The sequence below is a fragment of the Trifolium pratense genome, linkage group LG1 (genome assembly GCF_020283565.1).
Source record: "Trifolium pratense cultivar HEN17-A07 linkage group LG1, ARS_RC_1.1, whole genome shotgun sequence".
In the NCBI taxonomy this organism is placed as follows: Eukaryota; Viridiplantae; Streptophyta; class Magnoliopsida; order Fabales; family Fabaceae; genus Trifolium; species Trifolium pratense.
The window spans coordinates 16,469,385-16,485,043 of record NC_060059.1 but is presented as its reverse complement, the minus strand read 5'-3'; the positions used below and the strand labels follow the sequence as shown (position 1 = coordinate 16,485,043).

General features: G+C 32.5%; 2 protein-coding genes across 6 annotated transcripts; one reads left to right on the top strand and one right to left on the bottom strand.

Annotated features, from left to right (window-relative positions):
* The first annotated feature begins 1,595 nt into the window (after positions 1-1,595).
* LOC123908268 (peroxidase 47) lies at positions 1,596-4,379 on the top strand. Its single transcript, XM_045958858.1, has 4 exons — positions 1,596-2,113; positions 2,897-3,085; positions 3,283-3,445; positions 3,767-4,379. Exons 1-4 carry the CDS (start codon positions 1,856-1,858, stop codon positions 4,144-4,146), a joined length of 990 nt encoding a protein of 329 aa, XP_045814814.1. The 5' UTR covers positions 1,596-1,855; the 3' UTR covers positions 4,147-4,379.
* Positions 4,380-4,391: 12 nt separating this feature from the next.
* On the bottom strand, positions 4,392-11,298 carry LOC123908237 (pentatricopeptide repeat-containing protein At2g30780-like). 5 transcript variants are annotated; one of them, XM_045958830.1, is made up of 5 exons: positions 10,867-11,298; positions 8,811-9,974; positions 8,573-8,773; positions 7,116-7,212; positions 4,392-6,213 (listed from the first exon to the last, which is right to left on the bottom strand). In XM_045958830.1, exons 1-2 carry the CDS (start codon positions 11,188-11,190, stop codon positions 8,835-8,837), a joined length of 1,464 nt encoding a protein of 487 aa, XP_045814786.1. In that variant the 5' UTR covers positions 11,191-11,298; the 3' UTR covers positions 4,392-6,213; positions 7,116-7,212; positions 8,573-8,773; positions 8,811-8,834. The 5 variants fall into 5 exon arrangements, with proteins under 5 accessions (XP_045814786.1, XP_045814793.1, XP_045814772.1 ...); XM_045958837.1 differs by having other exon boundaries at positions 7,116-7,215; positions 8,573-9,974; XM_045958816.1 differs by having other exon boundaries at positions 8,573-9,974.
* Between the last annotated feature and the right edge of the window lie 4,361 nt (positions 11,299-15,659).

Below are 15,659 nucleotides of genomic sequence, written 5' to 3'. Positions count from 1 at the left end.
GGATACCAATCCAGGAGGAAATTCACTATCAGCAGTATTAATTCAGAGCTAAACTCTCCCGTTTACAACTCCTCACTTAATCCCTACCCAATGACACTTCTACCTAGGAACTACTAGATATGAGACCCCGTCTCACTCCCCTCAACCTTACAACCAGTAAGGATTTCAATAATAACAGAATGGAGACACTCTCCTTGACAAAGATGAAGACACACTTCAATGACATTAACACCTAGCCAACGACTAAGTTCACAATTTGGAGTTGCTTAAAAGCTTTCTCCAAGTACAATACTCAACTCATTACCTACAGGTTTCTGAGTGAGGACATAGTGACCATCTCACAACCCGAGTGGTTCACTTTACACCAACTCTCCTAGAGAGTGGCTTAAAGACACGAAACCCTTAAAAGACTACATCTTTGATATTCTATTTTAGCTTCAAGTTTCGGTGAATAAAACAGGGTTAGCAGCACCCTTTAAATAGCAGAGCCTCGTGGGCTTTTCATAATGCTTCAGCTCCAATAAATCTTCTAGATGCAAAATATATATATTTTTACCAAATCTTTCTTTGCATCAAATATTCCTCCCATAAATATATTTGTTGTAAATATATTTTAAAATTAAATCTTCTAATCTTCTTGAAGCACAAAGATTTATTTGAAATAAATCTTTTATATTTTCTGCAGCAATCTTCACAAGATATATTTTTGAAACAAATATTATATTTTCTAAAAGTTATTTTATTCCTTTAGAAAATAGAACTAGGGTTCTGTTGCCTTCAGAAACAATAGACCATGTGCGCCTTGTTGTGTAAGAAACCACGAAATAATTCTTCAATCAAATCTTCGAAAGATTGAATAGAAAATAAAAACGCTAGCTGGCGCGAACAATCAGACATACAAGTGTTGTTACATTTGTCTCAACACTTGGTGTACGCACATATGTCTCAACACTTGGCTAAAAGATGTTTTTGCAAAATGTAGCCAACATACAAAAACCCAACAAACAATCTCTCAATCGCGTATTTTAAGCACCTTCGAATCGGTATTTGTGGGTAAATAGAATAGTGTAGTGGCATAGTGTTGGTGTCATTCTATATAATATAGTTTGTGAAATTTCAAAAGAAGTTAACGCCGCAATAACCGCATTACACCTTGCAGCAGTTGCAATGACCGCAATCACAGCAACCGCAACTATATTACTGCATCATCTGTGACTGCAATCTCGCAATTTAAAACTATGGTATGGATTATTAATCTGGCAAATACACATTCGACGGGAATGGATTTTCTCAAGTATAATTTACACTTGAGAGAATAAAGTGTGGTTTGTTATCATTGATCAAGAGAGAGAAACATATAAAAATTTAGAGAAAATAAATTTAGATGATATTATATTACACTTTCTTCTCTCAAGTGTAAATCACACTTGAAAGAATTCATTCCCACATTCGACAATCATCGAAGGTGAAATTCCTTATGTGTCAACTTTCATGCAATCAAACGATAATTTAATAAGTTTTATTATAATTAATTCAAAACACATATTGATTATTGACTATAACTAGTGTGATTAGGTAGGACTCGAGAAGAAATCATATTTATAGTGCATGGCCATAAGATAAAGTATAGACCACTAACTCAAACTTTCTTTCTTTTTTTTCAAATTTTTTTTTTTGGTTAGCTCCTTTTACAATTAATCATTTACATTTTTAATCATAATATATAGTACCATCTCACCACTTTGTTGCATTTTGCCAACTATTCCCCACTATATATATAATAAGTTCTTAGTTTTTAGTTCTCATAAACCAAACTTCACATTCCTTCATAATTACCCTTCATTGCTTCTTGAAGATGATGTATAAATCATCTATGAAGTCATTTAAAATGGCAATGGCTAATTTGATGACAATGTTTATGCTAATAGAGGTGATTACATGCGGGTTCGGGTTCGGTTTCGGGGCAGATGGTGGTTTGAACATGAACTACTATTTGATGAGTTGCCCTTTTGTTGAACCTGTTGTTAAGAATGTAGTCAATAGAGCTTTGGACAATGATCCCACCCTTGCAGCTGGTCTTGTTAGAATGCACTTCCACGACTGCTTCATACAGGTGATTATGAAGGGAATGTAGTTTTTTTTTTCCTTCATTTGTCCTTGCAATATATCTTGCTATCCTTTATAATAATCTCACTTAATGTGTCTATAACTCTAATTTCTCATATCTTAAAATATTTAGTAGTATTAACCAAGACATTGCACTCAAGTAATGAGTTCTCCTTATGACGGATCGTTCGGGAGAACCCGAGTTCAATTTCTGGTGGGAATATTTTTTTTCCAGATTTTCCTGACCTCAGAGCCGAACTCTGAATTACTGGAGTCCCTTCCCCTAAGAATCAGAGGGTTAATACCAAAAAAAAATATTTAGTAGTATTAATTAATCCTAAACCCTAAACCCTCCAATCCTTTTTGTTGACCCCGTTATCTCTTATAAAAATACCATATGGAATAATAAAAAAACAACTCCATAAGCAAACAAAAAAAAAAAAAAAAAGATGTTGGACAAACCAAAATGTTGCACACATAACATATTTTTCTCATGAATACGTTATTTTTCAAATAAGATGCTACATATAGAAGGAATGACACAAATTTTGAAGATAAAGTGGGTTTCATGCATCATTCTTTCACATATTGTGTTAGTCATAATTTCTTAGAAGTGGGTTGCCATGCCATGCATAACGCCATAAAGTGCAATAGTATGTCATCAATCAACCTACAATTATAGGACAAACACACTTTATCAATTTATTGCTTACATTTTATACATTATATAGTAATTTATCATGTTAGTATATGTGACATCAAATTAAATTGTGTATTTTTTGTTCATTAGGGATGTGATGGGTCAATTCTAATTGACTCTACTAAGGATAATACAGCAGAGAAGGATTCACCAGCAAATTTGAGCTTAAGAGGATATGAAATCATAGATGATATCAAAGATGAGCTTGAAAGACAATGCCCTGGAGTGGTTTCATGTGCTGATATTCTTGCTATGGCTGCTACAGAAGCTGTTTTCTATGTAAGATAGCTATTTCTATGCTTATACTAATGGTGTAGCCGTAGTAACTGATACATGACTTTTTTTTATGTTATTGATTTTCGGTTAATGTTTGATGTAAAAGTGGCTTGAACTTGATTTTTATGATGAAATGAAATATTGAATTATTTTATTTTATTTTTATTTTTTTTTAACAGAAAATATTGAATTATTTACAGGCTGGAGGTCCAGTTTATAACATACCTAAAGGTAGAAAGGACGGAAGGAGGTCAAAAATAGAAGATACTAGAAATTTGCCATCCCCTGCCTTCAATGCCTCTGAGCTCATTAGGCAGTTTGGTCAACATGGTTTTTCTGCACAAGAGATGGTGGCTCTCTCTGGTAATCCACTATTCTACTACTACCTTACTACCTTCGTTCTTTTTTATAAGGATTGCCACTATTCTACTACTACCTTCGTTCTTTTTTATAAGAGACAGGTCACTTGTAAGACTAAATTCGAATAAAAAACGATAAGGACTAAAACTAAACTACGTTATAATTTCAGGGACTAAAAACATATTTAAATATATCATAATGCATATTTACTCATTTATAACTTCTTTTTTTCAACCTCTGAAAAAATCTACAACTTCTTTTTTAAGACTGAAAAACAAACAAATCAAAAGAATATAATATTGAGGACATGTATGATATATGCAGGGGCTCATACATTAGGAGTGGCAAGATGTTCATCTTTCAAAACCAGATTGAGCCAAGTGGATCCAGCTTTGGATTCTGAATTTGCTAAGACATTATCCAAAACATGTACTTCTGGTGACAATGCAGAACAACCATTCGATGCAACTAGGAATGATTTTGACAATGTTTACTTCAATGCTTTGTTGAGGAAAAATGGTGTTCTGTTTTCAGACCAAACACTCTACACTAGTCCAAGAACAAGAAACATTGTGAATGCTTATGCAATGAACCAAGCTATGTTCTTCCTTGATTTTCAACAAGCAATGGTGAAAATGGGTTTGCTTGATATTAAACAAGGTTACAATGGGGAAGTCCGAGGCAATTGTCGAAAAATAAACTAATTGTTTTGTGATGGTTTTTGTAATTTTGTCAATGAAAAGTCTTGAAGGTTGTCATTAGTTCGTTAAAAATAACATTATAAGCATGTGATATATAATGTAAACTAAGTCTAAACGTGTATGTGTAAGTTTTTCTCTAAATTGTTTTTTGTTGGGTGGGGTGTATTTTATGTATTATTATAGTGGTAATCTTTCGTATATCAATATATTTGCGAGCAATTGGAGAATTTTTAAAATATACTTGAAAGAAAGGATGTAATGGTTATTTAAATATAACAATGTGAATTTGAAACTATATATAATACATGTATCTTTTGGGTTTAATGGTGTCTCTTTGATTCAAAATTGCAACCTCCTTTGGGAGTCTCGTCCTGAGACTTTTCTTGCCTGTCACTTGAATTAGGTTCGTTCTGGACAGAGTGGAGGCACCCGGGAGGTTCGATTTCCTCTACTCTAACCTTATCATCATAGTTAAAGAGTTCAAATTTGCAATGTGTTGGCCTCCAACTTGGACAAGGAAAAGTAACACCATTACGCTATGCAGTTTTCAACAAGTATGATTTTTATTTTCATCTTCAACTTTCTTAACGTTCTCTCAATACATAAAAAAACAGAAAACTTTTTTCATGTTCAATCCTCATTGGGGTTTCTCCGCAACTATCCTCGTAATTGTTGACAGAATCAACAAAACTCACAACATTACATTCTTCATCATTCATCCCAAAAATTTCATCTACAAGGCTATCTCCTCCCGACTTTCTGGTCGACATTCAAGACGTTTGTTCACGCTCCGTCACAAGAAAGTTGATTTCTCTTTGCTCAAATTGTCGATGTTCCTAACTGTTCATTAAACACGGCCGATGATGAGACACTCGACTTAATAGATTTTGGAAACTATTCTGATTTAGGGTTTCCGGAAAACTTGTCTTGTGTTGAAGGAGATGACTGGTCTCAGTGACATGGATTATGATATGATGAAGTTAAGAGTTTTTGAAACAAAAAATTATTATTTGGGTGAGCAGCCTCCACAGAAAAAGAATTCTTAACTCACAACATTACCATCATCATAATTCTTACTTGGGATGAATGGTGAAGATGGTAATAGGTTGAGTTAAGAAAAACTTTTTTTTAGATGCTCACCCAAATCAAAAAAATTTGTTTCATAAACTCTAACTTCATCATAATCCATGTCAGCCAGACCATCATCCCCTTCAACACAAGGCAAGTTTTCAGAAAACTCTAAATCAGAATCGTTTCCAAAATCCATTAACTCGAGGGTCTCATCATCAACAGTGTTTAAGGAATAATTAGGAACATCAACATTGTGAACAGAGACAAAATAACTTTTTTGTGACGGAACGTGAACAACGCCTTGGATGTCGACCAGGAAGTCGGGAGGAGATAGCATTGAAGATGAAATATTTGGGGATGAATGGTGAAGATGATAACATTGTGAGTGGTGTTGATTCCGTCAACAATGACGATGATAGTTGCGGAGAAATCCCAATGACGAATGAACATGAAATGTTTTTGTTTTTGTTTTTGTTTTTTTTCCGTCAACAATGTCAATTTTTTTTGCTTGCAGAGAACACTAAGAAAGTTGAAGATGAAAATAAAAATCATACTTTGTTGGAAACTGCGAAACATAATGGTATTACTTTTCCTCGTCGAAGTTGGAGGCCGAAGCATTTTAAATTCAAACTCTTCAACTACCATGATTAGGTCAGAGTAGGAAAATGATGCCCTTTTTGAGGTTCGAACAAGAAAGTTTTTTTTTTCTTTTCATTTTGGTCCCTGAGGATATGTCAGCAAGTCAATTGTATTCGCTTCCCGCCTTCCCCTTTGAAGTGCAGGTTTTGTTAGATACTGGCAAACTGAGATTGCCTTGTCTTGTTCATACATCACTGCCATTCTTATACCAAAGAAGGATTCACTTTCGAGAAATGTCACACACTTCTTCAATTGTTATCACTTATCACATACCATGAAATCATCACTGGCTACAATAAGGCGCACTCCTTTACTGACTTCTGGGTAGTGGAATTATCCATGGTTTCAAGTATCTATCACCTGGAGGTGGACAAGAAACAAAGTTACACTTCAACAAAGATAACAACAAACCTAATATGGATGATAAACATTAAGTAAACGCACTCAGATTCGGCCAGTAACAGAAAGAACAAGATAGAAGACTTTGAAAAAGCTTATGGGATGCTCCACAATTAATGCTGACTTGTTTAATAAACAAATCTGACTGAGATTTATATATAAGTGTAATTAATTGAAAAGACCGTTCCTATACCATTCCTGATATGCAAGACTCTCCAATCACACTTAAACCTTTAACCGCTGCAATTTGCATAAAGTTGAAGCAGATTGAAAATAGTGTTCGGAAATATCAGGCCAAGAAGTGGCAGAACATGTTTACTTCAATGCAAAAGATGAGGTTCTCTAGATGGGAGGCCCCGTGACGTTTTCATTTTGGGTATTTTGTCCAAACATTGTTCTGATAGAGCACTACTTGTGCTGTTAATGAGTTGAGCTTCTTCAAAAATAAAATACAAAGAGACATTTGTATTGGTATTTTAGTAATATTTTTATGACAATGACAATTTGACCTTTATGTAGATCTAAATGCAGCCAAAAAAAAGCAGGACAAATTATATCAGAAAAATTATCAGAAGAAAAAACTAAACAAATTGATTTGTTATTAAAAGATAATGTTATATGGCTACTATATCAAGTAATAATGTTTTATTAAGAAATAACTTATAGAATCATTGGCATTATTATATATAGATTTGATTAGAAAAAAATTATGATTCTAAATCTAATAATTCAGAATTGATCATAAATTTTATCAAAGAAAAAGAATAGATAGTAAATTTTGTAACTTATTTGATTGATAATGATGATTCATAAACAATCCAATAAAGACATGCCTACAGTTGTACCAAAGAAAAAAAACATACCTACAGACCCTAACACTGACAACAGTCTCAAGAGCAAAAGTTTCTTGAGTGCTTGACTCACACCAGTTACTGTTTCTTGCACCATTACCTGCAAGAACTGCTACAATCTCATCAGCTAATTTTTGAAAGTAAATGGTGAGTACTTTCTTCCACAATTGGGAAATTTAAAAATGGTGCTTTTGTGTATAACCAATGCAAAAGGCACCACTCAAACCAATTCCACAATTGGGATATTTAAAATGGAAGGCATAAAAAAGCGACAATAAGCTTAAAATCAAATACAAACAATATGCACTTAAGAATTTATTTTTTTAAGAAGCCAAATGGAGTGAATATAAGGGTTTGCTAATTTAGACCTTCATTGCAAATTTAGACCCACCTAAAAACATGAAGGTCTAAATTAGCAAAGGTGCCCCTTTTCACTTTAGACAACAAACACCCTTGCCACTACTCAAACCAAATTTAAATAGAAGGGTAGTTATGTCAATTTCATTTAATTAATTAAAAAAAATAAAAAATCAGATCACAACAAAACATATCTTTCTTATGTCTTTCTTATGTTTGGATTTCCCCCAATCTCATGTTTCTTATTGTTCTTACTATTGAGAAATCATTAATTGGATTTGGCAAATTGAATCACAAATCATTCAGTAGCAGATGTTTCATGAAATTGAGTCACAAATGAGTCACAAATCATTCATTGGATTTGGCAATTACTGAGAAGTTGAGTCAAGATTCAAGAGGAACTCAAACAATTTCTGACGTTGGCCTTTCTTCAAAGCCTCTCCATGTTTTATAGCAATGCTAGTTATGAATGTGAGTGAATCGCTAACAAAAACTCTTGTAGAAAAAATAAAATAAAAAATCACTATATATTGCTACAAGATTCTCCCTCGTTGGGGCTATTGCCATGTTTATACTGTTGTTGTTAGTTAATTTCACTTTCAATGATACTATCAATGTTGACAACAACGGAAGAAACTAAAATGCAGTTTCACTTTCAGATTTGCAGGTAACGGAGAAACTGACGACGTTTAATAAATTAAAATAAATATTATTGATGTGGAATAAATTAATCCAGGTGTCATGTTTTAATTGGTGAACAGTAAAAACAGATATAAGGAACTGTTTCTAAATTTATTTTCTTTAATTAATTAAATGAAATTGACATAACTAACTTTCTATTTATAACATGTTTGAGTAGTGGTAATTGGTGGTTTTTGTCCAAAGTGAAAAGGTCCGCCTTGTTAATTTAGACCTTCATGTTTTTAGGTGGGTCTAAATTAGCACAAGGTGTGCCTAATTGGTAAGAGACAAAGTCCAAGAATACAAAAAGCTTATCCGAATACAAAAAACGAAACAGAAACAACCACAATATATGCATTAAAGAATATTAATAATGCCAATACCAAAACAGACAATATAGGTAAACAAAAAACAAGAAAGAAGATGCAAACCTTCAGATTATTTGAGATGGAAGCCTGCTGAAGAAATATAATTTCAAACAAAAATCTAATAGGAAGGCCATGTACAACCATAGTTAAAGAATTTCCTTGAATGCAATCCATTCATCACATATTCCACGAGCTGCTTGTCCTTTTGCCTAAAACTATAGACAAATCCAGTTTATGCCAAATGCAATAAACATCTTCGCGTTAACCTGTTGAATGTGTTTATAGCTATGGTACTCGCATATGTGATGCACCTCAGCAAGATAAATCATGATGGAAATGCATCATCGGGAATTTCGTAACCATGCTTGAACATTTTTCCCAATATTTTCAAAACCATGGATCTCTGACCAGTACTCGAGTAGGCTTTGTACATTATCCACAGTGTTCTCTTATTGCAATTCATGTCAATATCTCCCATCTCCTCAAGGACATTTTGCATTTCTCTAAAGTTCTTTTGTGAACCATACATGACCAGCTTACAATGAAATAAGGAGTGGCAGATTCTCCACTCCGCGAATACAGATAGTCTAATAAAATTCTCAAGATTTTCTATTGCGTTGCACCGAAAATAAGCTGCAATTATACACTTCATAATACCCGAGGTTGTTATAGCAGTTTTGTGCTCAAATGCATCATTTATTGCATTCTCCATTTCCTTTAACCTGTTTTCCTGGGCATAAAACTTAATCAACACCGCATTTAACCAAGGCCTGTATTCTTTTTCAGGGATCAACTTTAACAACGCCTCTACTTTCTTAACTTTATCTGCATCAGAACTTTTACAATAGGCACATATCATAACCCTGATAATCGACATTTCATTTTCATTTACATGATCCCTTACCAACGAATATATCTCTTCCATCTTCTTCAGATTACCACAGTGTGCATACCCACGAATCACTAAGAGGTAGGTTTTCATATTAGGCTCAACAGGGCCTGACTTCAACACTTGAAAAACTTTTTCCATATCATCCCACATCCAACTTGAGATATATCCACCAATCAAATAATTATAAGTGGATATATTAGGTGAGAGGTGTAACTCCCTCATCTCCTTGAATGTTGCTTCCATGTGATCAATGAGCATCACGCGACCAAAAACAGATAAAACAATATTATACGTAACATTGTTGGGAGTGCAAGTTGGATCCTTTTTCATGTCGAGAAACAAAGAGTAACATCTATCAGCAAGACCATTGAACATAAAAGCACCCATTAGTGCATTGTAAGTGCTGCTTATCTTCACACCCTTATTTTCAGCCTCCTTAAATAGCTCAATTGCAAGATCAATATTTTTACATCTTCCTGCCGCTTTAATACCCTTGGAATACTCATGTGCATCCATGGAATTCTTGCAAGTATCAGATTCAGAAACCTTTCTCTTCCTTCTCCAATTAAACACCTAAATGTTGATTTTTCAACAACACCAAAGGGGTAAGTAAGGGTTATTTACTTCGAAACAATGTTGTCAAATAGCAGCTATAGTGTCCTGATACAGGAATTTGAACAAATCGCAATCATTTCACAATAAACTATTTAGTATTAGGGCCTGTTTGGATTGACTTATTTGAGCTTATCTACTGCCATAAGCTTTGTCGTTTCTGAGACCGCTAGGGAGAACTTATGAAAACAGCTTATGACAATCTTTTTAAGTTTGTTTCAACTTATCTTCATAAGTTCATACCTTACTTTTTTGGTTTACAATGTTGTCAGTGAGGATCGAACCTAAGACTTCATGCATACTACTCAAACCCCTCGCCCCCTCACCACTAGACCAAACCTAGTAGCTTATAAGTTCATAGCTTATGAAAGTAGCTTGTAGCATATATAAAAACAATTTATGTGTATTTTGGGTGTGTTTGTTTAAGCTTTAAAAAAAATGGTTTTTTCTTAGAGATTTTGAAGAAAAATAAACAATCATAAAAATCTTTACTGAAAAAAGCTCCTGAAAAAAGCTATTGAAAATAGCTTTTCATTTTGAAGGAAAAAATTATTTTTTACTAAAATGATTTTAAAAAAATATATGAAACAAACACGAGTAAAACAAAAAAAAGTGATTTTAAAAAATAAAAAACCTACAACAAACGGGGCCTTTATCTTTTGCTATAAAAATAAAAATTTCAATGAATAGGTTATGTAAGTTAACCTATAAGTTGCAAATAAACTGTTTATCCAAACTACTATTCTCCACGATCGGTGATTAACAACAATGATTTAAATTTTAGAATCTACAAAAGTGAATAAAATTGAAGTAAAAAAATAAATTAAAAAAAAAAAAGGAATTGGAATAATACCTGTAGTAAAAGGGAAGGGTGTGAATTGAAGTGATTGAGAAGTGCAAGAAAGAGAGAGCGAGAAGAGAGTAAAGAATCAACATTATCATTCAAAATGGTTGTAACACTAACAGAATCAGAAGCTACAAGAAGCAATTTGTTCCTCAAAACCGCGACTTCATCGACGGTGAGATGGTTTTTGTGCGAAGAAGGAATAGAAGCTTTGAACAATGAAAAAAGATCTGAGACTGCGCTTGGCGGCTTTTGTAGGGTATTGATCCGTCGTTTGATGATGAATGTGGAAGATTGTGCTGCTTCTGAAGTGAATCTCCAGAAACGCTGCATTGTGAATGTTGAAATAAAATTGATTGATACTAGCTACGGTTTGTTTTACGGAGCACAGAAAAAACCCCAATAGGAATAATAATGAGAGAGTGCCCCTAGGTGGGAAGGTTTTTTTTTTTCCGCCACCGTGTATTGGATTGAGATTTTATGAGACAATTTTGACAAAAGAAGTTTTGATGATTTTATTAGATTTTGTTGGACTATATTGATTTTGTGAGATTTTAAAGACTTTTTTTACCAGATTTTTTTACAATCAAGATTTTTAATACATGATTTGAATGGATTTTGAGAGATTTTTTTCAAAAGACTTTTTACAATCAAGATTTCATAATACTTTATATATTAGGAAACTTTTGTATATTTGAAAAATTTTTAAAAAATCAATAAATGAAATTATTTTTTTTTGGAAATATTTAAAAAAATAAAATAAAAAACCCTTACTTTTGTTTTTACGTATATGTTTCTAATCACCAATAAAAAGGTCACCACCACCACCATTGATGGGAAACAAAAGCAAATGAATGTGACCGGGGCCGGTCCCGAGTATTTGGAGGCCCTGTTTGAAAATTAAAAATAGATCTTTAATAAAAAAATACAATTTTTTTTAAAAAGTTATTCTCTATTTGAGACGTAAATAATATAAAAAATAGTCATCATAGTAAATAACATCTAAAAGCGACATATTTTAATCAATAACATTAAAATACATCTTCAATGTAATATCATTATCAACTTACGGTTCCTTCGGGAAAAAAAACTTTCTTGAAATGTTAGTTTCTTTTTTTTACCATCAACCGCAAGTTACTTATAAAATTAAGAGTGTGTCTATTAATTTTTTTTTTTAGTACTATAATATTTTTGGTAGTAACAAAGTCATTATTTTTTTTACATACATAAATTTTTTAATAAACCGATATAAACAATTTGAGGCCCCTAAATGTTTGAGGCCCTGTGCGGTGGCTCACCTTGCACACCCACAGGGCCGGCCCTGAATGTGACAAAAAAAATTGTTTGTTGTAAAAAGTTGTAATGAATCAAAAGTTTGTAAAAAATATGTAGAATTTGTTAAAATATTTTTTTGCAAAAAAACATATTTGATAGGTAATGAAGAAGAAGAAAAAAAAAACTGGTGAGAATTTGAAAAAGTCTCAAGGCTTTAGTGAGATTGTTGAAAAAGTGAACAAAAAGAAAAGAAGAAGAAGATCAGTGATGATGAACCGAGAAAGTAATAAATAAGAAGAAGAAATTTGATACAGTGATGATGAAAGTAAAAAAGTCTTGGAGAGTTCAAAAAAGTCTGAAGGCTTTTGGCGAGATTGTTGAAAAAGTCTATTAAATGTATTTTCAACTAAAAAGTCTCTCAAAATCCATTCCAAAGAAGAATCCATCAAAATCGGTAAACTTTTGAATACCAATAGACATTTTAAAAGTAGTAACAAATCTCAATTGAATACCAACGGATTTTGCTGCCCTGAAAAAAAAAATCATGTTTGTCTTAATTGAATACCACAAGATTTGTTGAACTTTTATAAAAGTCTTGATTGAATACCTCAAGATTTTTTTATCATAAAAAAGTCTTTTAAAATCTCATGAAATCTCAATCCAATACAACCCCCTAAATATAAGCTCATTTTCAATTCCCTAGACACATTTATTATTACTTTTCCAAACATAACTCTACTTTATATTGAAATCCGAAAAGTCAACTACAAATACTACTCTGTCCCAAAATATAAGGGAAAATTGGTCAAAGAAAGTTGATGTATTTGGTTAAAAATTTGGACTAGATACATCAACTTTAGTTGACCAATTTTCCCTTATATTTTGGGACGGAGGGAGTACATCTTTTCACCAAGGACAATTTAGTAATTGTAATACCCAAAAAGTACACATTTATTATACTACCAACTTTTATTAATATGCGTGAAAAACCCCAATGAAAAGTATCATGGTGCTACGAAGTTTTTGAGGTACTTGAAGGGGAGACCGGATTTCTTCCCGTGCAGTTTCCACTACAGGAGGTCAAGTGTAAAATCTAACCATTCATTTTTTAAATAAATAAAAAAAATTATAATTATAATGATAATTAAATGTAAGGCTAGGATTTGGACATAAAATGTAAAGGAGGGGATCCTCTCTCTTTGAAGGGTACTACAAGCTATGAAATTTGGTATAAAAACAACAGTGAAGACAAATTGGCCTTGGTGGGGTGTACTTACTTAGATTATGTTGTTGATTATGATGATGAAGAGTATGTTAAGCTATTTTTCACTATGGGAACCGTATTTGATGGACCTCAAATAAATAGTTTATTGTTACTTTGACAGGTACAGACAGACATTAATTCTACATATTTATATAAGATTTGTTTCTAATCACACCCCAAAAAAATTAGTACACCCCAAATTGATTAAAATACTCTTAGAATAAATTAAATTTTCAATGTGATGTTTCTTCCATTCTCTTTAAAATAAATTAGAGTGAAGTTATTAAACCCTCAAACAAATAACCGCATCGCCCAAACCGTCGTCACCGTCTCTGTTGTCACTTGTCGTTCATCTTCGTCGCTTAAATATTCTTCACGTTTCCTCCTTCTTTCTAAGTTTTCTTCTCCTCCTTTCATCAAAAAGGGGTAATTTTGGGTCTTTTTCGACCCAAAATCACCCATTTGCATATTTTTTCTATTTGATTTAATCTAAATAATTGGTTTTCACACAGATTAAAATTTTCTTTTGTGTGTTTTTTATTTATTTTGTCGTCACGTCTTTGTGCGGTGTTTGTATTCTCGTCTTGTTGCGGTGTTTGTTTGATTGAATTTGCAGATCAACCTCGGTCAACTACTAATTGACACGGTAATTAAGTTCGTCAACGATGCAGATCCGGAGGCATAGGTATTCCGGTTACTTTAATTTTATCACATTATTTGTAGGCATGAGTATGTCGTTTTATGCTATTAACTTGGATGTTGTGAGTTTGTTCGCAGATTCAACCTTTTTCGTTTTTAGCGGTATTGAATTTGTATTTGAATATGATGTACGCTACCAATTTGAATGAATGAAAATCTTTTATTTTAGTTATAAAAAAAAAGTCACAAATATATATATTTTGATTAAAAAAAGTCACAAATATATATTTTGATTAAAAAAAGTCACAAATATATATAGAATAATCTAAGATAGTTTTACAATAATAGTTCCGGTCCTTAATATAAGAGAAAATTTATTTATTTAGATTCATTGAGAATTTAGTGTATCATATCTATAATATAGACCGGATATATGAGATTCTCAATAAATTTAAAAAATAAAACTTCTCTTATCTTAAAGAACGGAGAATATTCAATTGGATCTCATTAATTTAGAAATATTATGATATTATTTTGATAATTCATATACATAAGTGGTGAGATTTTTTTTTTATTAAATTTAAGTGGTGAGATGTGAGTAGATGTATCTCTAAAACTATTTGATACTATCAATTACATATATTATATAAAGTTTTCTTTTCTTTTCTTTTTTTATCATTTTTTTTTTTTGGACTCCTACCCAAAGAAAAAGTACTCTAATAGTCGTGAAAGATTCAGGTGAATGAATTCTTTTAAATATTTATATTTATTGTCGGTGGTGTTATGTGCAGTGATTTATATGCATGACTTCAAGAATCACATCTAATACATGAGGATAAGAGAACACCAATTGTGTATGATTATTAATATTTTTTTGGATAAATTGCACTCTTGACCCCTAAATTTTAGAATGTTGCGATTTTGACCCCCTATGTTTTGAAATAGCATTTTTGGCCCCTATATTTACCCTATTTTGCAAAAGGTCAATTTTGACCAAGTCAACGCTGATGTGGCAAGTCACTTAAGTAACTCAGCAGCCACATCAGTTTTTTTTTCACTTATAATTTAGAGAAAACAAAAACAAAAGAAAGGAACAACCCTATTAGACTCGCATGAAGGAACATGAATCTAAGTTAACTATACAGCCAACAGAGGTAACTATAGAGATATGGCAATGCATATCATTTCCAACGCTGCACACAAAACTTCTACTACTTCTGTAATTTTAACAACAGAGGTAACTATACAGCCAACAACATCTACCACACAAACCTTAACACCCTTTTATCAAACCGCGGTTTCTACAATTTCTCAAACCGCAAAAACACAATGTATTATATTCTTTTTTTTTTTTTTTGCTTTCGCCATCAGTTTAATCTGGTTTGGGGGTCAATTCTGGCATCAAGTGGTTCCAGCTCCCTCTCGATAGCAACTGCGGGGGATCGAACCGTGATCCTCCCTATCAAGTTCAGTGTCAATCATCACTGAACCAACTAACTATTCGTACAATGTATTATATTATATCATCATAGATATCCTAATGCAAGAAATAAGAATACAATCACATCCCTACTAACCTACAAAATTAGTCAAATTTAAAAAGTTATAACAATAGTGTTCCATT

Excerpts from the sequence above, each read along its gene's own strand:
- LOC123908268 (XM_045958858.1), top strand. The coding sequence starts at position 1,856 with ATGATGTATAAATCATCTATGAAGTCATTTAAAATGGCAATGGCTAAT. Across the intron at positions 3,086-3,282 it reads CTACAGAAGCTGTTTTCTAT|GCTGGAGGTCCAGTTTATAA; the intron begins GTAAGATAGCTA and ends AATTATTTACAG. Across the intron at positions 3,446-3,766 it reads AGAGATGGTGGCTCTCTCTG|GGGCTCATACATTAGGAGTG; the intron begins GTAATCCACTAT and ends TGATATATGCAG.
- LOC123908237 (XM_045958837.1), bottom strand. The coding sequence starts at position 11,190 with ATGCAGCGTTTCTGGAGATTCACTTCAGAAGCAGCACAATCTTCCACA. Across the intron at positions 9,975-10,866 it reads ACCCTTCCCTTTTACTACAG|GTGTTTAATTGGAGAAGGAA; the intron begins GTATTATTCCAA and ends ATCAACATTTAG.